This window comes from Sprattus sprattus (assembly GCF_963457725.1).
Source record: "Sprattus sprattus genome assembly, chromosome: 14".
NCBI lineage: Eukaryota > Metazoa > Chordata > Actinopteri > Clupeiformes > Clupeidae > Sprattus > Sprattus sprattus.
Window position 1 is genome coordinate 27,631,557 of NC_137912.1, and position 20,942 is coordinate 27,652,498.

General features: G+C 39.3%; 2 protein-coding genes across 2 annotated transcripts; one reads left to right on the forward strand and one right to left on the reverse strand.

Annotated features, from left to right (window-relative positions):
• Positions 1–932: 932 nt before the first annotated feature.
• calua (calumenin a) lies at positions 933–7,351 on the forward strand. The gene is made up of 7 exons (XM_080850919.1): positions 933–970; positions 2,394–2,623; positions 3,226–3,419; positions 3,593–3,759; positions 4,046–4,106; positions 6,169–6,368; positions 6,511–7,351. Exons 2-7 carry the CDS (start codon positions 2,403–2,405, stop codon positions 6,613–6,615), a joined length of 948 nt encoding a protein of 315 aa, XP_080707045.1. The 5' UTR covers positions 933–970; positions 2,394–2,402; the 3' UTR covers positions 6,616–7,351.
• A 643-nt stretch (positions 7,352–7,994) lies between these two features.
• Positions 7,995–9,642, reverse strand: opn1sw1 (opsin 1 (cone pigments), short-wave-sensitive 1; the record flags this gene model as incomplete). Its single annotated transcript, XM_080851187.1, has 5 exons — positions 7,995–8,084; positions 8,219–8,458; positions 8,605–8,770; positions 8,949–9,117; positions 9,303–9,642. 5 exons carry the CDS (start codon positions 9,640–9,642, stop codon positions 7,995–7,997), a joined length of 1,005 nt encoding a protein of 334 aa, XP_080707313.1.
• Positions 9,643–20,942: the final 11,300 nt, after the last annotated feature.

Here is a 20,942-nt window from a genome sequence, read left to right on the forward strand (position 1 = left end):
TAAAAGGCTTGCAGTCAAACAATACAAATCTCTTTGAAGAACACACTGATGGTACAATATATTTAAAGATTTATTTTTTGGCTTTTTGGCCTTTAATCGATAGTTGTAGTGAAGAGTGGAACAGGAAATGAGAGGGAGCAGAGGTGGGGAGTGGCCTCCATGGGCATCAAGCCCAAATGTGGTCGGGGCTGATGGTACGATATTGAAGTAACTGTTGAACCATAGTGAATGTAATACCTTAACAACTTTTACACTTCACTAATTTTCATCAACCTTCAACATTTTCATAGATGTTACCAGTGCGTAACATCAGTCTTTAATTAACCTTCAACATTTTCATAGATGTTACCAGTGCATTACATCAGTCTTTAATTAACCAAATCATTTTTGACCTTGAGAGCTTTCTAATGTCATGAACAACTTTTGTTTAGCTGCTGATATTGTATTAGCCAAAACAGACAATTGTGGGCCTTTTAAACTTTAATACATTATCAAGGCTAAACTAAAAAGGCCTAAATGGTTAGAAAACTCTACCTGTCAAAACGTCTAACAGTTACACATAGATTGCAGCATGGTTAGACCTGACTAATGTCTTGAATTTGGATACGTGGCAACTCCTGACCAATCAGACGTCTCAGAATGAGACAACATTTATTTAAGACATTGGACGCAACTCCAAAATCGTTTACATGCATCAACCTATTCCGATTGGTTAAAGAAAACAGCGCATAGTTAGACAAACCAATGAAAGCAGTTGCGTTGGTTCATCGCTTAATAAAAACATAGGCTGCAATTGCATACCCTCGCCGACTTGCTGAAGTGGACCAATGAAAAAGCAATACAGTTCAGTCTGCAATATCATTGGATACTAGTTTCCACTCTCAAGGAAATAGAGCGATTTAGGGGTGTGCATGTATTGGGTGCTCATCTAGCCGAAGCATCGTTCTTTGAACCGAAAACAGTCACCCCGGTAAGTAAAATTATCATATTACCTACGAGAAACGCTTGATATTGCCTGGCATTTTTGCGTGTCTGGTCTCTTGTCCCGATTGGGTGGCGATGACTGGGTCATTTACAGGTCCGGCACGTTAAAATGCCCTAATATTCTGCCACATTCAAGTAGAGAACCTTGTGATGTGCAATAGGCCTAACGTCACCCTTTCATTCACAGCTGTTTGAGTTGCTAAAAGTGACCCCGGCCGGCCCATTGACTGCTGGCAGCGACGCCGACAGCTTTACTGTGTACTTTGTTGCATCACTATCGCTTTCCGGCCTCTTGCTTTGGATCGGTTGACTGTCTCATTACTTGTGGATTTAATGCGTTGTGCCTCTTTTGTTTAGAACAACCATTCTGTTAAAAAAAAAAATCGCCATGCAGCTCATGTAGCAAACCTGACGTTGGTCGAAAAAAACTCTTGGTGTTACCGTGGGATCACTTACAAGACTAATTTTCAACGTATCTCAACCTACATGACCATTTACAATGCGAAAGGTTTGTCCTCCGTGTGTGACTGGGATATTGAAACCCCAAATAAAGATGGTCCGTTGTCTGCAGAAGCATACCGTCAGCAAGCTTTAACACCTGTGTTAACTTAAGGGCACACAGGCTACAAAAATAGTCTGTGTAAAGCCAGAAGAAGCTGTGTAAAGAAAACAACCCCAACAGCACCACCACCCAGAGGGGCTCTAGAGTGCAGTCTGTGAAAAGACAATTGGCTGGTTGTAGGTTGCAACATTAAACATAGTCTATGGTGGTATTTATGAGAGCAACCGGAGGTGTATTTGATAAGCCTACAGTACAAACCAAACTCACAGTTGCAATTTTACTGTTGAAAGTTGTTAACCTTAGTTATTATACGGCTGTGTTCCAAAAAGTTCTTCTGGATCCTCTGTGAGTTTAGAATATGTTTAAACCAACAAACTAAACACCAGGAAACGGTCTCACATTTTTGATAAAGTAAAATGTGAGGACTCGTTAGACTGGAACAACTAGAACAACAAAAGTACTCCGCTGTGCGTCTGTGTACATAGATTACCCCATACTTAACAAAGATAGGATCCAAACTTGGCTCGTCAACTGGTGCAATGTCAGACCCTTATTTCCTGTACCAGCACTGAGGATTTTATGGTTTCCTGTTACATTACTGAAAATAACATTTTCCTTCCCATGTCCTTTTGTCACATTGTTGTTGTCATGTCTCAGTTGAGAAATTAGGTTGCTGAGGGTGAGAGTTTTTAATGAAAGTTCAATCAAGAGTAACTGTTTGCATTCTTAGGCCTGGGAAATTGTCTACTGGTAAACCATTAATTTAAATGTTTTGACTGGTAGGCTTTTCTAACTTTTTCACAAATGTGCCTGTTTTGATGTTGATGTTTCTGTGTGTCATGTCCAGGTCCTGAGGATGGAGATAAGGCCATTATTGATGTGTTTTGCCCTGTGTGTGGTCTACGCCACCAGCAAACCCACAGAGAAGAAGGATCGCACCCATCATGATCCCATGCTTAGCAGCAAGGAGCATGATGATGCAGATAACTTTGAGTATGACCATGATGCCTTCCTGGGAGAGGCCGAGGCCAAGACATTTGACGACCTCACTCCTGAGGAGAGCAAAGACAGGCTAGGGTAAGAAACGCATCTGTAGGACATGTATGATTTGAGCAGAATGGATGTTCATGTACAAATTCTGTCAGACATCTAAAGATCAAAATATCACTGATACAGAAAGATTTGGGATTAGCAGACCTGCATTTCTACACTTTCTGTTCAGCTTTCAAAGTTAGAGAAAGTTACTATTGCACATTTGAATGGCCTGATTCTGTATGACTAAGAACGTAACACTGAATTCCCAACACTTCTTGACCTGAATTAGTATGAAATAGAATTTTGAAATATAAATAAATTATCGTTTCACAGTGATGATAGAATGACCTAAGTGTTAGCCCAGAGAAGTAGTGCATTGTGTGGACACAAACATAGCCAACTTCCTAAATGATTTATATGCTATTCCACTGCATTTGAATGTGCATACTGCATGTGTAACCACTGTAGTTTGTGTAACACCTTTGTGAGGCATACTGAGCATATAAACTCATAATTGGTCTGGGCTTGTGGTCTTTTTGAAACTGTTGAAAGCTTTGGATGAAAGTAATCTGTGAATGTAGTTTTGTGATTTTAAGAGGTTTTTTTTCTCGTTAATCATCTTTGTTCTGATCTCTTACTCACAGCAAAATTGTGAACAAAATTGATGCTGATCAGGATGGCTTGGTAACAGAGGCAGAGCTCAAAGCCTGGATCAAGAAAGCTCAGAAAAAGTACATTTATGAAAATGTGGACAGGCAGTGGAACGACTTTGATCTCAACAATGATGGCATGATTTCCTGGGATGAGTACAAGAATGTGACTTATGGTACCTACCTAGGTGAGGAGGAGGGTTGCGAAAATATTGTGCTGAAGAGTTCATTTCATCATCATGTCAGGCACTTGACTACAGTTGTTCCAGTCTGACTTGTCCTCACATTTGGCTAATCCCAAGAATGTGGGTCTTTTTGCTGGTGTTAAGTTGGTTGGTTTAAATGTCTTCTGATCCCACAGAGGACCCGGAGCCTGATGATGGTTACGACTACAAGCACATGATGGCCAGGGATGAGAGACGCTTTCAAATGGCTGATAAGAATGGAGACCACATCGCAGATAAGGAGGAGTTCACTGCCTTCCTTCACCCGGAGGAGTATGATCATATGAAGGAGATCGTGGTGATGGTAAGGCAGAATGTTTAGTCAGTACAAATTGTATGGCATATTGCGACAGTGGTACAGGAGGTAGAGAAGTCGTTAAGTAATCAGAAGGTTGTAGTTCGATTCCCTGTCGAAGCGACCCCTTATTGCTCCTGTTGTGCAGTGTGCCATCAGTGTAAAATGTGTATACATCCTTGTAATTCGCTTTGGATAAAAGTGTCTGCTAAATGACAAAATGTAAATCTAAATGACGAAATATTGCAGAAATACTTTCTACAACTAAATGCAGTCACTGTTTTCTTAACACTAGGAAACAATGGAAGACATTGACAAAAATGGCGATGGATTCATTGATTTGGACGAGTATATTGGTAAGTAATGGGGCCAATGAATAAGATGCAGTATTTTAGAATGCAGCAATATGGAGTTCCTTCTTTGTTTGCTTACGCTTATCTGTTTCCTCATACATGAATGTGTATCTGAAACAGTACATTCATCTTACTCTATGCTTGTAAAATTCATTGGACTTCAGTTGTATTGCTGATAAAATGCTGGTGGTAGTAAGAGATGCAACCGAGACATTTGACAGTGCTGCTGTTCCTTTACAGTATTGAATATGCATCAGTGTCATGTGTCATTGTGATTTGCATTCTTGGGTGAGCTATATTCTGGCCATCAGCAAGCAAAACTTCAGCCATGTAGTACCCCTTCAACTCATAATCCTAATGAAAGTCAAACTAAATCAGGGTACTTTGTTTGTGTTGATTTGTGCCTTTTCCATTATGATTTGTGTAGTCTGGAGTATTATAGAGGCATTGTGGACCCCCCCCAAACTATTCAGTTCAATTGTAATTATTATATTATTTTATAAAACAATTGGGTTCTATCGCGTTATTTAGCTGTTTCTGATTGGACGAGAGACGTTCCATGAGTTGGATTATCCGTCAACATACCAACAGTTTGGGACTTTTCACAGCTAATAATAAATCACTCCGCGAAATCACTCCGCGATCAGCCTGCGGCCTCGGTGGCTACGGCCGAACACCACCCGTGGGATTATCCCTTACCTACCCCACTCTCACTCGTGCTATATTGCTTAAATATATAATATAATTATTATATATAGCGCCATCAACAATTGACATTGTCTCAAGGCGTTCCACAGAGCCAACGGCCTGAATCACCCGGCAAAAGTAGCTTAATCTGGAAAGCTATCAGTCTAGAGATTTGCTTTGCAAAAACCAGTACAGTTGGCACTGATAGAGACCAGCTTGCTTGATATGTATAGTGCCGTTGTTCTGTCAGAACTGCTCCTCCATTTTTGTGGGATTCTGACATGGAGCTTAAAATGGAGAACTTAATAGCCTAGATGGCTCGTAGGATTCACAAGTGTGTTTTATTTCTCACATGGCCATAAAAGATCAATAATGAATGAATGATTAAAATAAACTAGCTCCATACTAACTTTAAAAATGGTATAAACCTACATAATGTTAACAGACAGGGTATGTTCATTAGTTATGAGAGGCCATGAGAGGAAGACATGTGAACATGGATATCCAGACACTACTTTTGTCAATGCACAAGTCTGTACTAATCTGATGGGACATCAAAGAGTGCCAGATAGTTACTATATCCACATATTTGGCTAGTGTAGGCTTGTCCGCAGTAATAACTGGAACTGTTGTGAAAGCAACAGCATTTCCTGTCTTTGCCTGGTAGGGTTCACTGAAACAAGGAAGTGACACATCAGATGGGGCAACCAATGAATGAGTCAGGTCATCAGTATCATGAACTCATCAGAGTAATACTGCAATGATACTACATTAAGTATGGCGTGTCATTGTTCAGTGTTCCGAATGAACCTATGTTGATGTTAAAATGCCTTTGAAGTTTATTGCACTTTCTCTTCAGAACGGTGGAAAAGCCAGTCAAAGATGTATTTGCGGTGTGGTAAAATTCAGGCTGCACATTAATAACAACCTATTGTAGACTACAGGCTTTTTATTTTAACTGCAACTAACATCGAACTGGCTTACTTTAGCTGAAATGTGAACTACTATAAATTCTGGTACTGCTTGGTTAATTTAAGAACACCCCGTAATGAGACTGCTGATGTGGTTTTGTTTATTAGATTTCCCATACTTGATCTTTGTCCAAAAAGTGGTTGTCCTATTTAATAGAAGGGTGGGCGTGATGCTTGTCAACTGATTAAAAATGCCCATTTAAGTGGGTATTAACCCATGTTGATTTGGTCTTATTCGAACATACTAATTGTGATAAAAAAATTGCAGACACACCAGTATCAGTGCAGTGTTTCTACTGTGTGATTATTGGAGGTTGGTTGAAAGCTTCTACCAAAAGAGGAGCTTTTTCAGCAGTACTTGTACTTCCTAGTAATCTGTGGTGACGTTTCCTTTCTTTGTCTCCTAGGTGACATGTACAATCATGAGGATGAGATGGATGAGCCAGACTGGGTGGCCACGGAGCGGGAGCAGTTTTCCGAATTCAGGGACAAAAACAAGGATGGAAAGATGGATAGGGAGGAGACAATGGACTGGATCCTTCCAGCCGACTATGACCACGCTGAGGCTGAGGCTAAACACCTTGTATATGAATCGGACTCCAACAAGGTGGGATTTCTATTGTTCTTGTAGGGATGGAAAATGTATCCTTTATTAATTTGTTTAGCTGACATAAAACAATTCTATAGTTAGCCAGTGTGGAGACAAGTTGTATTCCTGTGTGATTCTCATCGCTTTCTTTCTCTTATAGGATGGAAAACTCACCAAAGAAGAGATCCTTAACAAATATGACTTGTTTGTTGGAAGTCAAGCTACAGATTTTGGAGAAGCATTAGTAAGGCATGATGAGTTTTAATTTTTTGTTTTTGGTTTCTGTTTTGTGAATTACAAGCATTTTAAAGGTGTTTTGTTACTGAACATAATTTATTTTATATGAGGTCCTGTTACAACACTTAACAATTTTATTTAGATTGATTGTGATGGCATTTAATGTTTTTGTTGGATTTATTATTATATTACATTATGTTGTGTATTTTGTAACCTGTAACCAAGTTGACAATGGTTTAGCTTACTATTACAGGCAGTGTTACAAATCTTTAAACTCAGTGTTCATTTGAAATGTTCAGTTTTCAGTTTGTATATAGACTCTAAAGACCGTTTGTCATATGCTGAAACTCAGAAACCCTGTTTGTTTTGTTGGACTCTGTTAGGATCCTCCCACCTCCTGTATATTCTTGTGGCACCTCTTTGTTATCTTTTACTACTGTTGACACCCTTGTAAACAGCAACAACTCAATTTGATCTGAACAGTTATCAGTTGAAGTTACCACTACAATGTAGTTAGAACACTTTCCCAATGGAAACACTACACTTGAATTTACCCCGATACACAAGACTCACAATAGATAGAATATTGTATGAAACATAAAATAATCTGTATAAGGATTAAATTGAATTCTTTACAAGAACGTATTGCCAGAACTGTCACATTCTGATTAAAGTTTGTCTTTTGTTTAATGTCTGTGTGAATTTACCCATCAGTGGAGAGTTAAGCAATCATGGCATTTTGGTACTGAGAACACTGTTTTCAATAAAACAACTGCTGAAACATTTGGCTTATCCATTTGATTTGATCCTTTGTATTGAGGATTCATTATTGCAAGCTCATCTCTGTGCATCTCGTTGGTCAGTGATACTGCTGTACAGCCGTTAGATAAAACACTCATGGTCAACATTGACTGTTTATGTGGAAGATACATGCTCAGCATTCAACAAAAAAATGTGGACACTTAAAGAAAAATGTTCCACAAAAAAAATCTATTTTTATTTTATTTTCATATTGTAGTTTTACTAATATCTGTAACGAAATCGGCCTAGAAAAATGACATTGAGAGGTGGTCACGAGAGAAACCATCACTCAACATCTTAAGTCATCAAAGCATTGTATGTAGATGTACAGTATATCCAACATGATCAGGGCACCCGGTGTCTTGCCTGGGGCTTGCTGAGTTTGGGTCTTTGAATAATGTGACATCTTCCAAATCTAAAAATCTTTTATAGAACAGCCAATGCGATACAAGTTCATTGTACAACAAAGAAATCCCACTTTTGAACTTTGTAATTCAACCTCATCGGTTTCAGTGTTGTGCTAAAAGTCGGATTAAATGAACAAAATTGAATTTGCAAATTAGTTTTTTTCCAAGTGAGTGTATCAAGGGAGGTCTGAATTGTATCCTAAGCCACAGAGGAAACCTCCGTTTTGGACACCTCTGAGCCGTCCTCAATCTTCTTTCCAAACACGGTCTCCATAATGCATGCATTGAACTGAAGAAATATGAATACGGTTAAAGAAACTGACAAGATCCACTGCTTGCCCGAGATTATGACAAATGTTTGTTTGTCTGAGTGAGGGATTAACTGCTGTTGTGTATATGAATTTGCGATGGGAGAAGACTTACCTGTTTGTTCATGAAGCAGTAGATAAAGGGGTTGTAAACAGAGGAGCTCTTGGAGAAAAGAGCGGGAATGGAAACCAGACGGTAGTCCTTCTCTGACTCATGATCAAGGGTGTAGTACATTGCAGCTATTGCATAGGGCGTGTAACAAATCAGATAAGACATCACCATCATAATGATCATCTTGGACACCTCTTTCTCTGCCTTCTGGGTCGAAGCTGACTCAGCCTGTTGAGCTGCCACCTAAAATAACACAAACGGATAACCAGAGACATCATTTGAAGTGTACTAGCGATACCCATTTTATGCCTGGAAGATTGTAAAACAGTACATTCATTCATCCATGGGAATATTTCTCTTCTTAGAATATGATCAGGGGAAGAACTTACAGCTCTCAAGGCACCCAGAAGCTGTGAGTAGGAGAAGACGATGCAGAGCAGGGGGGCAAAGAAGCACGTAACCATCAGGAAATATGTGTAGCTCTCCGAGTTGTATTCTGTCCCAGTCATGTACCAGTCTGGTCCACAAGAGCAGCCCAAGCCTTCAGGGATATACCTGCAGATGGTTCGGTGAAAAATGGTGAGGTGAAAAAAGTCGTAAAGCCAGATTTGTATGTATGTAAATAACAGATAACATTTGGCTGCAAAGAGGCCTAAGAAGGATTTGCATGTCAGATGTTGGAGATTGGTATCCTTCACCACAAATGTATCTCATTTCTTTTTTTCTACTCAACCTGCTCCAGCCGAAAAAAGGTGGTGCAGCACACCCGACACCCATCACCCAGGTGAAGCCCACTCCAGCTAGGGCATGGCTCGTCCCAAACTTAAAATTCCCAAGTGGTTTGCAGATAACCAAATACCTCTCAAATGCCAGGACAGCAAGCGACCATGCTGTTACCAATGCTGGAAGGCAACACATTGTTTTTTTTTTTTTATTATTCTATATTCTAAGTTTTTGTTTCCTACCCAAAAGCTCAGTTAGGAGATGGTGATGATAGATAGCTAAATCATATTTTAGCTAGTACAATGCAAGTTAATTACAACATGGAACCAAAAAAAAACATACAAATGAAGCTCTTCTGACATACCTGCTATTGTTCCCATTGAAGATTCGAGAGCACACATCGTATGACCCAGAAAGAAATATCCTCTTAGGCTGGACAAAAACACTTGACTGACGGAGAACACATCGAAGATGAAACCTGCAACAGAGATATTTACCAAGATGAAGTTCAGAGGCGTCCGCAGTTTCTTGTATTTAGCCGTGACGAGCAGTACGGTAGCATTGAGTGGCGTTCCGCAGAAAAACACAAAGCCCATGAACACTGCCTGAAGATAAAACACCCATTTTGGAGCCAAGTGATACTGTGGGCCCTCAAAAGGGCTGACTTTTGAGATGTTCTCATATAGGTAGAAGTCCTTAGACATCTTTACGGCAGTGTGCACTTTTCACCTGCAACCATGAGAAATGCACCCGAGCAGTGGGGGAATTCTCTTTATATAGGACTATAAACCACTTAGAGAGAAATGAGGGAAAGATCTTGTAAATCCTGATCATCTTCCAGGAGCAAATGTTTGGATTAGCGAATGCTTGTAACTCTCTACCCTTAAACACTATAGTACCTGACTAATCCAATAAGTTAAGAAAGGGGAAGGAGGGGATAAGTAGTCTTTTGTCAAGGTCCTTGAGGCTCTCCTTAAAGCCTTGAATATGGTTGATAAATATGGTGTACATGCCTTATGTTTTACAGAACCTTTGTGATCCTGTGAAGCATAAAAATTTATTTGAATGGTTGGACACCTATGTATGATGGTGTACAGAAGTACAATAAAAGTCATTTTTAATCTGTAACGTGATTCCAGTTTATCACCTTTGCTCTCTGTTCGTATTTTGTGTTTAGAAAAAAAATTGAAATAAAATATAGAAAGATAACGAATAGGCTATGTTGTACTCAATGGGGCGCCAAGTGTAGCAGACTTTTTTTCGTAGACAGAATGCATTCTGTGATACGAGCGCATGAATTTATTATGAAACACCGTAATGCCTTTTGTTCACCAAAAACACAAACTCATTAGCAGTCCACCAAAATACCGAAGAGAGGGCCTTATTTTGTGTACAGAAAACAAAACAGATTATTCATGCGGCGCACTGTATTGACTGCTTTTCATTTTGTGGACAAAAGGCCAAATGCACTTGTCACTTTGTGGACAAAACAGAATTACCTCTAGAGACAAAAGTCATTCTGTCCACGTAATAGATACCCTACGCCAACATTCATACTTTTGTGGCACAAAATGCAAAATGCACTTTGACTATGAACATGCCATCCCACATTCATTTTGTTCACATAACAGTTCTGCCACATTTTGCAATGTTGCTCTGTTTCAGGGCCATTTGGCAGTTGTTTACATTTCTCTGGTAAATGCAAAAACAACATGTTGCTCTGCATGACATGAGCATAAAAACAATCCCCTAGTAAATAGACCTTTTTTTCACTCGAATTAAGGGGATGTTGATGTAAGGTTCATTTCTTGGTTTTATAAAAAAAAGAAAACGTTTCATTTTATTTCACAATTACACATATTGTTATATTTAAAGCAACATTATGAAGGACTGTTTTTTTATGGGTAGATTTACTGTATAACATCTCCTTTCACGTGAAGGAAAGGTAAACTCACCTATCATTATATCACCAAATGTATCACTCAAATATCATTTTGTCAAACTCCTAGCTTTAATCAGTGCCATGTATGCTATTGTTATACTGTTAGCTAGATAGTTTGCTACTTTCAGACAAGAATATGTCCCTTAAAGAATATCCTTAAGTGATGACAAGTGCCCCATCATCAGCATCTAGATTTGGGCTTTCAGTAGAAGTTAGTATTTACACGAACTGCAAGTTCTTTAACCACTGTGTCAATGTGATTGTATTGCTGTGTATTGCTGTGCCCTGTGCCAATGTGGTTGTATTGCTGTGTGCACTGTGTCAATGTGATTGTATTGCTGTGTGCACTGTGTCAATGTGATTGTATTGCTGTGTGCACAGTACATTTCTGGCTACCGGCATTACTTTTACATTAAAAATAGACAATTACTGTAATTTATATACAGCAAGACGATGGAATTCCACAGCTACATACTGCCAAATCACAGTAATCCAATGGCATGACAACTGTGAAATTACAATATACTGCTGTAGTTGCATTGCATTTTACTGTGAAATTTTTACAGTTCATTACTGTAAAACATGTACAGTACATTACTGTGAAATATTTACAATTAATTACTGTAAAATTACCGTGAAATCAATGCAATTAGTAGCCAGTAATTTACTGTAAAATTACGGTGAAATATTTTACAGTGCAGCCTATCAACACAGTGCTTTAGGAGCATGTAAGGGTGGGGTGTCATTTGAATGGCTGTTGAGCACAACCTTACGCGAAACTGAATCACAGACTGCATTTTTAAAGAATAACACAGATAGCTGAAACTGAGATGAAAATATTATTAAAATTGATACATTCACCAATTCACCATTCACCATTTTTAGGTGAAATCCATTGTCAGTCGAGTGCAATAGATCTTATCTTCAATCATATTGGCTTTTTAGGTCTTACTTTGACTCACAACTGATGTAATTGATTTTGTCGACAAAAATAGCATGATTCAGAGTGTGAGTAATAGAAATTGCTCTCTATTTTATAGAGTTGCCAATATGAGAGCATACAGATCCCCCTTAAAATGATTAAATCTCAGGCTTTTAATCTTGGCTCTTAAATCTGTGTATGAGCATTCCCTAACTCATCGCAGGTCTGCTCTTTCGAAGGGACTAACCAGAGTCATGTGGTACCTGCAACAGCTTCCCATGAAAACAAACATTAATTTAGACTTCAGACCTATTTTCAGATTGTTGTTGATTTTCATTTAGTTTACTTTAAGTGTCTCATAAAGCATTTGAGTCTGAGCACTCATTTTCAGTCCAATAAAACAGTTGATAGGGCTTTAAAAGCCCATATTCCTTAAATGGTTGAATATGGTAATACTACTGACAATATGGTAAACTCATCAAACTGCTTGTCCTATTGCTCATCTTCCGTGACAAATCTTTGCTTCCGTAGCCTTAGTTTAGTGTGGAGATTCACGGCAAGGGTAAATCTGATTTTTAAATTGCCCTTGGAGCAGGGATCACATATAATCTGACAAGATTTGGCTCCTCAATCCCTCAAATCCTGGAAAGCCCCAGTCGACTTTTGGATGGAGGACGTTCAAACCAGTGGTTAATCTCATTAGCAAATGCGCAGATCGTGAGTCAGATTGGATAATCTGGGTAAGGGATGAAGAAGGGGTTAAGTGTTAAGACGTGAGCCACCTTCCTCCTCCCTCCTCTTATACATGTCAGTTCCCCCTTTCATTCATCAGTCTCTCCTTCCTTTTTTCTCCTGCTTGCCATGGGCTTCTTTCTTTCCCTTTTCCTATTCTGTTTCTCAGGTGGGTTACATTTAAACCATAGAAACCTAATTATGAATTGACAGTAAATATGCAGGTCATTTAATTAGGTGATTGTGTCATTGTCATTCTCTAGCTTTCTTTATACTGTAACACTGTGTATTATATTAGTTGTAGAATTTCTGTAGCAACATTGTATTATTTAGTATCTACAAAGTCTTACATTAATGTATAATTATGTAATTTAATACAGTATGTATTGAATGTGCAGTTAACTGTCTTTCATTTCTTCAAGGTAAAGTAAATAGTGATTACTAAATTATGTTTGAAGCAGTATATGTGTTCTTAATGAATCTAAGGTAGTGAGCTAGTTAGTTATGATTTATTTGAAGATTCGTCAGTGGAGAATGACAAACAGAACAGAAGATTCATCTGTAGAGAATGAGAAACAGAACAGAAGATTCATCTGTAGAGAATGAGAAACAGAACAGAAGATTCATCTGTAGAGAATGAGAAACAGAACAGAAGATTCATCTGTAGAGAATGAGAAACAGAACAGAAGATTCATCTGTAGAGAATGAGAAACAGAACAGAAGATTCATCTGTAGAGAATGAGAAACAGAACAGAAGATTCATCTGTAGAGAATGAGAAACAGAACAGAAGATTCATCTGTAGAGAATGAGAAACAGAACAGAAGATTCATCTGTAGAGAATGAGAAACAGAACAGAAGATTCATCAGTGGAGAATGAGAAACAGAACAGAAGATTCATCAGTGGAGAATGAGAAAGAGAACAGAGGATTCATGTGAGTGCATTGCCTCTGTGATGCTTCTGTGATCCAGCTTCCAAAGACTCAGGGTTGTATCATACCCAAGCTGTGTGCTATAGTGCATGGGTATGATACGACCTGGGTTTAGGGGAGTTTAACATGTCCTGCAAGCAAAAGAAAATAAAGATCGTCTGCACTTTTGAACTGTTCTACAGCCAATTTTGAGCAAATTTAGAAAGTTTCAAAAATTAAGTTTTGGCTGGACAATCATGTTTACCCTTGCAATAACATTTTGCACAATATTTTACACCTTATCTGACATCTGACATCTGACATTTGACATCAGTAATCATTTGCTATTGTTGTTGATAATGAATTACACTAGACTGCAACATGACAGAATGATTTATGAATCAGATTATGATAGAAAGGAGGAAAAATACTTTTTAAAGTATTGTCATTTGTCATTTTCAGGTCTATTCCAAACTTATTCTTGTACAAAAATTGCTAAAGTAGTTGTTCAAAAAGAGTCAAAGTCTTTAGAACCAAAGACCTGAAAATCATGCTAACAATATGGTTGATTCATAGTGATGCAGATTGGGTAAATATTGAAGACAAGTATTGGTGCATGTAGTAATAGATAACATCGAGAGCTCTAGTAAACAAATATTATATCTCGTAAATGACATTACTTGTTCATTGTTTGAAACATTTTAAAGTTGCTGAAGTTCACAAACTTTAAAGTTGCTGAAGTTCACCAACTGCGCATGGAATTTTGTTGTGCTGGTGATTTGTAATCGCTCTATATTTCAGATGTTAGTTTCGAATAGAGCTTTAAAACAGACAACAAATAGAGTGGTTTTGATATTTAGATGCTAATTACATTAGAAAATTTGTGCTGACAAAATAAAATACCCCAACTTATTCCTGTCCATGTCATGAAAATGTCAAAACAAACAGATTTTAAGACTTTCATTAGATGGCTCAATAGTGTCCCTGAATGAAGAATCACCATCAAAATATGCATATATATTCTTTCATATACCTTGGACCATGGGACACATTTTTAATTGATCTAGCCTAGCACCCCATCTGATACATTACGCCTGCCTCATAGAAAGAAAACAATCTGAAATGCAATGGATACAATCCGTTCTCTCCCTTTACTGTCTGTTCCCTCTGACAAAAGCAGGCAGTATATGACATGTGGGGCCACTGATGGATAAGAAAATGTGTTACACTTTTGATCTTTAAAGGTAGGTAGGGCCTGGGCCCTACAAGGTCCATATAAATGTACACACACACACACACACACACACACACACACACACACACACACACACACACACACACACACACACACACACACTCACACTCACACTCACACTCACACTCACACTCACATACACACACACACACACACACACACACACAAACATACATACATACACACACACACATACATACACACACACCCACAAGCTACTTGGAAGTTTCTACTTTGCAAGCTACCAATTACCACACACTGGAACTGAATTACAGAGCAACCCTATGGAGAAATCTAGTTTGGTTAACTAAATCTTTTTTCAAACTTAGCCAGTTTCATGCCACTTGACCAAAGGATGTCAGTGTAAGAAATTGTATATCCTGTGAGTGAACATGAGATTTATGATCAAGCAGCTGCTATCCATAATGGTAATCGTATCATGGTAATAAAGGAAAGGTACCCACACTGGATTTGCTCAGACACCTGGGGTCAGGAAGCAAACTGAGGTGTGAGTGACTGTATTATAGCATGTGAATCGGATAGGCCATTTGAGAACCATCTCAGCAGCAGTCAGAGAAACCTGATTATCATACAGAACAACAAAATGTTGCCAGACCTGTTTGCATTAGAAGAGCTAATTTACATTTAAAGCCTAGGAGGTGTCTTTAACAGTATACAGTGGGGAAAATAAGTATTTGAACCCCTGCCAATTTCGCAAGTTTTGCCACTTGCAAAGAGATGTGTGATCTAATTGTAATGGTAGGTGTACTTTAACAGTGAGAAGAGAGTCGGATAGCCCCTTGACTGTGATTGGCCAGCTTACGGCATCATTTCCAAACAACATCATTTCCGGAATCACACATGTCAGGACCTCACATTTCCTGTTTTCTGTCAAAATGTTTTAGTACGAGTGGTAAACTACAAAGCCGCACCGCGCTGCTACCGTATTTTATATAAACCCTCGAAAAACCAGCTTGAACTGACATCTAACGTAATTTGCTACGGAGTAATGCTGGCAGCATTACTTTGCATCCATTAAATAGGATATGTATTTCATGTATGTGTAGAACCTATTTAGAATGCCTGACTTTACATAAAACGGCATGTGAAAGACATTTGAGGCAAACATTACTTTTGCCTCAATGAGGGTGGCGTGTGAGGGCATATCAGCACGATAACATTGTACTTGTTAGCATTATGTGTTTCAATGGGTTTTTGGTCTAAGCATTAGCAGCACACTTTTGAGAGTTATTGTGAATACGCTAACGCTTGATTTAGCGGAAAATCTAGTAAACGTACATACCACCTGCGCCTCTGTCTCCTGTTCTTGTTGTAGTTGTCGCCCCAAAAAAATTGCTACAAGCACGTCCTCTGCTATACTCAAACTAGTCCAGCTCTACCATCAACCATTGTCTGTTAGTTTCCATCGTTCGCTGTATGTGAGGAATGCCGGGAGGAGGTATTTATACAATAAACGACTACCACACACACAACGATTTCTCTAAGATCGTCTTCTTGAAAATTGGGCATTAAAGGTGTCCAGGCAGAGGATCTGTGAGTGTGCTCCTGTATGTGTTTCATCATATTCATGGTAGAAAAGGCAGTCTCACAACTGTATGTTGAGGTCAGAATCAGAATCATGTTTATTGGCATGTATGTGTATGCATGCTCTTGTTGTGTGGCTGATATAACTATAACACTGCATGTTGATTGGTTTGATGATTGCAGTGGGTTTATTTTTCTGGCCCTTTCCTCAGAGTTTGGGGGGTAATTTTGTTCGAAGTGTGCATGCTTTGCTTCATAGTGACACATTCACTTCACATTCATTGACAAGGGCAACCACCTCGTGGCCGACAATGAGTGAGTGCGTTGTCATAGTGATGTAGTGATATAAAGGGGAAAATCACGCACCATAGGCTACATATTAGGTTACCCAAAAATCATTGCAAATCTAAATGTGACAAAAATACCAAAGAAAATAAGAACGTATTCATTTATTGGATCGTTTTATAATAGTTTCTATAAGCATATCGTTTTGTTATAGATCTCTACCATGTTTTTCACAAAAAAAATTACCACCACGATGGAGATACATTTGCCTTCTCAAGTGAATATATAGCATTAGACATGCTAATTGTGACTAAGCCACATGTCCCCAAGGCCCATGTGACGACACCTGCTTGACACTTTCGGAGGTAGCCTACATGTCAGGTCAGTCACAGCTGGGAGGGGGGAGGAAAAACAATCCATGACTTCTATCAAAGAGGTATGGGGTATCTCCGGCCTCGTCAAACAGTCGTTACCCCACCCAGTGGTCCGGCGCTGAATAGGTTTCAGCACGGATAGCCGTCGGAGTAGTATGTAGGGCCGACGGGGACGTTCAAATTTTTCTGAATCCACCGCCCACCCATTTTTTTTCGAGGACGGAGAGGGATGCAGAAGTATATTGAGGCCTTTAGTACTTGGTGGAATAACCCTTGTTGGCAAGCACAGATATCAGACGTTTCTTGTAGTTGGTGACCAGGTTTACACTTCAGGAGGATTTTGGTCCACTCCTCTTTGCAGATCCTCTCCAAATCCTTAAGGTTGCGTTTTTAATGGGAGGGAATGAGGTACAAGCCCAATATTCCACGTTACATGGCCCCATCATAGTCCCCTTGATGCACAGCCCCAAATCAAAATGTTTCCACCGCCATGCTTGACGGTGGATATGGTGTTCTTGGGGTCATATTCAGCATTCTTCCCCCTTTCAAACACGGTCGAAGTTGATGCCAAAGAGCTTGATTTTGGTCTCATCTGACCACATCCTGTCTCCTCATTCAAGTGTGCATTGGCAAACTTCAGATGGCCCTGTACATGTGCTTCCTTGAGCTGGGGGACCTTCAAAAAATTACGGCATAGTGTGTTGCCAATGGTTTTCTTGGTGACTGTGGTCCCAGCTGCCTTGAGATCATTCACAAGCTCTCCCTAGCTGAGTAGTTCTGGGGTTATTCTGCACCTTTCGGATGATCACTGATACCGCACAAGGGGATATCTTGCACAGAGCCCCAGACCTAGAGCGGTTGACAGTTGTTTGGTGTTGCTTCCATTTACGAATAATCGCACATATAGTTGTTTGCTTCTCACCAAGCTGCTTGCCAATGGTTTTGTAACCCATTCCAGCCTTGTGCAGGTCTACGATCTTATCTCTGACGTCCTTGAACAACTCTTTGGTCTTGCCCATGGTGGTGAGGTTTAAGGTGTGAAATATGATTCTTTGGACAGGTTTCTTTTATAAACGTCACCAGTTGAGATCAGGTGTACCTTGTTAGACCTAATGAGAACTAATCTATGTGCTTCTTGGGCACATAACTGGTCATTGTGAGCCAGCATTCTTGCTGTTTGGTTGGGGGTTCAAATACTTATTTTCTGCATCAAATGCAAATAAAGTCATAAATGTTGTAAAATGCAGTTTTCTGGATTTTTTTGTTGATATTCTGTTTCTCACTGATAAAATTCACCTACCATTACCATTTTAGATCACACATTTCTTTGCAAGTGGCAAAACTTGTGAAATCGGCAGGGGTTCAAATATTTATTTTCCCTACTGTATATGGCTAGAGTTGGAGATGCTTGTTGTTCAGATCTGCACAGCTGAATCTGGAGTAGGTTCCACGTGCTTCGTTAATGCACTTTACTAGAATAAAGAAAGATTGCTGTTTCAACAACAAAAGAAGCTTCCTTTTTTCTTAGAGCAGAGTGAACTCACTTCCTGTTTGGCCCTTTGCCGTTGAATTCAAAAGGCTGTAATGGACGAATGGTTTTAAAAATAAAAAATCTGTCCAATAACTTTCGAGAGGCTTTGTCTGAAGATGATGTGTGCCAAATTTAGTGAAAATTCGACTTGTAGCAAGGCGCAGGACAGCGGTTCTCTAACTCCAATGACCCACAGACATTCTGGCGCACATTGGCAGACAACACACACTCTAGTATTTAAATATGAATCAGTCAAAGTTCAAAATGAGTTGGTGGTCTCCATTCATTGTGTGCAATGCCCCTTAGCGAGATTTGGGAAGAACTCAACCAGTTTATTCCTCTGAGATAGGAAGTCATGATGCTGACTATTAAAACACTGTTGATTAGTAGCCTAAAACTGCTCCACAGACATATGGAGCTGCACAATGCTAGAGACGCAACTGGCACGATTTGGTAGGCTTGGGTAGCCAATAAGCTAAAAACATGTCTACTCACAGGTTACTTGGTGTTGGGAAGTATCAATAGCCTATCATGATACAAGTACAATCTGATTTCTGCAATGTCAGATAGCAATCAAACTGTATGTAAGAATATTCTCTCAAACTAAAAATCAACGATTTCTTAGCTACCCTACATACTGTTCGGCTAGTCAACGTGTTCATACCGACAAATACAAAGACGGAGCTGTCAAAACATTGTCAGCAAAAGGCTTCCGGGAAAAAAACTTGACAGATGTCATCAGTCTTGGAATATTTTGTTACAAACAAAAAGGCAATGGAATTCAGTGGTTAGCACTGTCGCCTCACAGCAAGAAGGCCCTGAGGCATGGGTTTGTATCCCGGTCCTTCCAGGTCCTTTATGTGTGGAGTTTGCATGTTCTCCCCGTGCCTGCGTAGGTTTACTCCGGTTTCCCCCACCATCATACCATGCATCACATTGAGGACCCCCTCGAAAACGAGATGGTACATCTCAAGGGGTTAATCCAGAATTTCCCCCCAAACAAATAAATAAATACATAAATCTGCAGTGGAAGTTTATTTAGAGGAGGCACAAAGTCCCAGACTTTATATACGAACAACTTAAACATCTTAAAAGCCCCATCGTGGAGATTTCTGTGTAGATCTAGTATTAAAGGGATGCAGCCTATAATTATGGGATAGTTGTGGCATGGTTTTGTTCTTGATTTGTGTATGGGGGGGATGGTTAGGATAGCATTTCATTGTGGTTCCAAATTGGTACATTTCCTAGATGGCCTGTGAATACTGTGTGGCAATTTGAATGGCTGTAGTCCCAGGTCCCTAAATGTTGTTAATCCGGCCCTGGTTGTTGACCACTTTTCTCACCTGCCTGAAACGCCTCGTTGGAATTCAAGCCCTTTTACTTTGTTACGAGATGACACAAACTCATAACACAATTCTTAATGCCCAGATAGATGACCAATCAGAGCACAATGGGCTCATTAGAAGGGCTTAAAGACACTTACTAGACAGAGGGTGAATAGAGATGTACAGTATTAGAAAGCATTTACATTTATTGGAGTAGACCCCAAAGATAGTCATATGAAAGGTCCTCTTAAAGACATCCCTTCACAGTCTCAGTTTGCTGATAGATTTGATTGACAAGGTATCAGTACATCATTTTTTTGTAAAGGTACCATTTCCGTGTTTTTAACAACAAAATAATGTTCACATCTCCTTCATCTGTAACAAACTAGTTATACTAGTTCACCAGGTGATAAAAATGGTTGTTTGTGTGAAGTCAAACTTTTTTTAAGCATGCAGTCGGTTGAATGTGAATCAACACAACAGCGATAGGCAAATACAATTTCATAACTGACTTGTGTTGTTATCAAAATATGAAAAAGTAGAAGCACAATGGGTATATAAAATTGACCCTAAAATATAAGTCAACAACAAATGCGGCATGTGAGCTTTTTGCAAAAATGGGCCTTCTTGTACATACAATTGTACATAAACGGGGGGGAAAAAATACCCCTCTATTTATGGGAGAGTGCAAGGGCTGTAAACTGTGCTTTTGTATCTAAGGTCCATCAGTCTACCACCTGCCTTCTAAACATTTTAGTCCAGGTGGGGGTATTGGACCAAGCAGGATAACTCAGTTAGCCAGGTTACTTCTGAAATGCCAATGCCCACCCTTTTGCACATGCACTACATGCATCGCTTGGGCAGACTTCACAGTGGTCAGGATGAAGAAAAAGGGGGCGGGGCTGGCCGAAGGGTGTTCAATTACAGAGGCAATGGTAAAATCAAATGATTTTGTTTCTTTTATGGCCCAAAAAGTGTTGGTAGAATTAGTAGTGAACTACACAAAAAAATGTGTAACCACTTGAATCACTATGCAAATATGAATGTAGCTGAACTACCAACATGCTATATTTATAAAATGTGTAAGAATCACCAGTAGATGATAGGCTTAAAAATTATCAGAATACGTTATCCGTATAGGGCCATGTATTCGCTATGTCTATTTATTTAGTAACCTACATTTA

Excerpts from the sequence above, each read along its gene's own strand:
- calua (XM_080850919.1), top strand. The coding sequence starts at position 2,403 with ATGGAGATAAGGCCATTATTGATGTGTTTTGCCCTGTGTGTGGTCTAC. Across the intron at positions 2,624-3,225 it reads GAGAGCAAAGACAGGCTAGG|CAAAATTGTGAACAAAATTG; the intron begins GTAAGAAACGCA and ends TCTTACTCACAG. Across the intron at positions 4,107-6,168 it reads TGATTTGGACGAGTATATTG|GTGACATGTACAATCATGAG; the intron begins GTAAGTAATGGG and ends TTTGTCTCCTAG.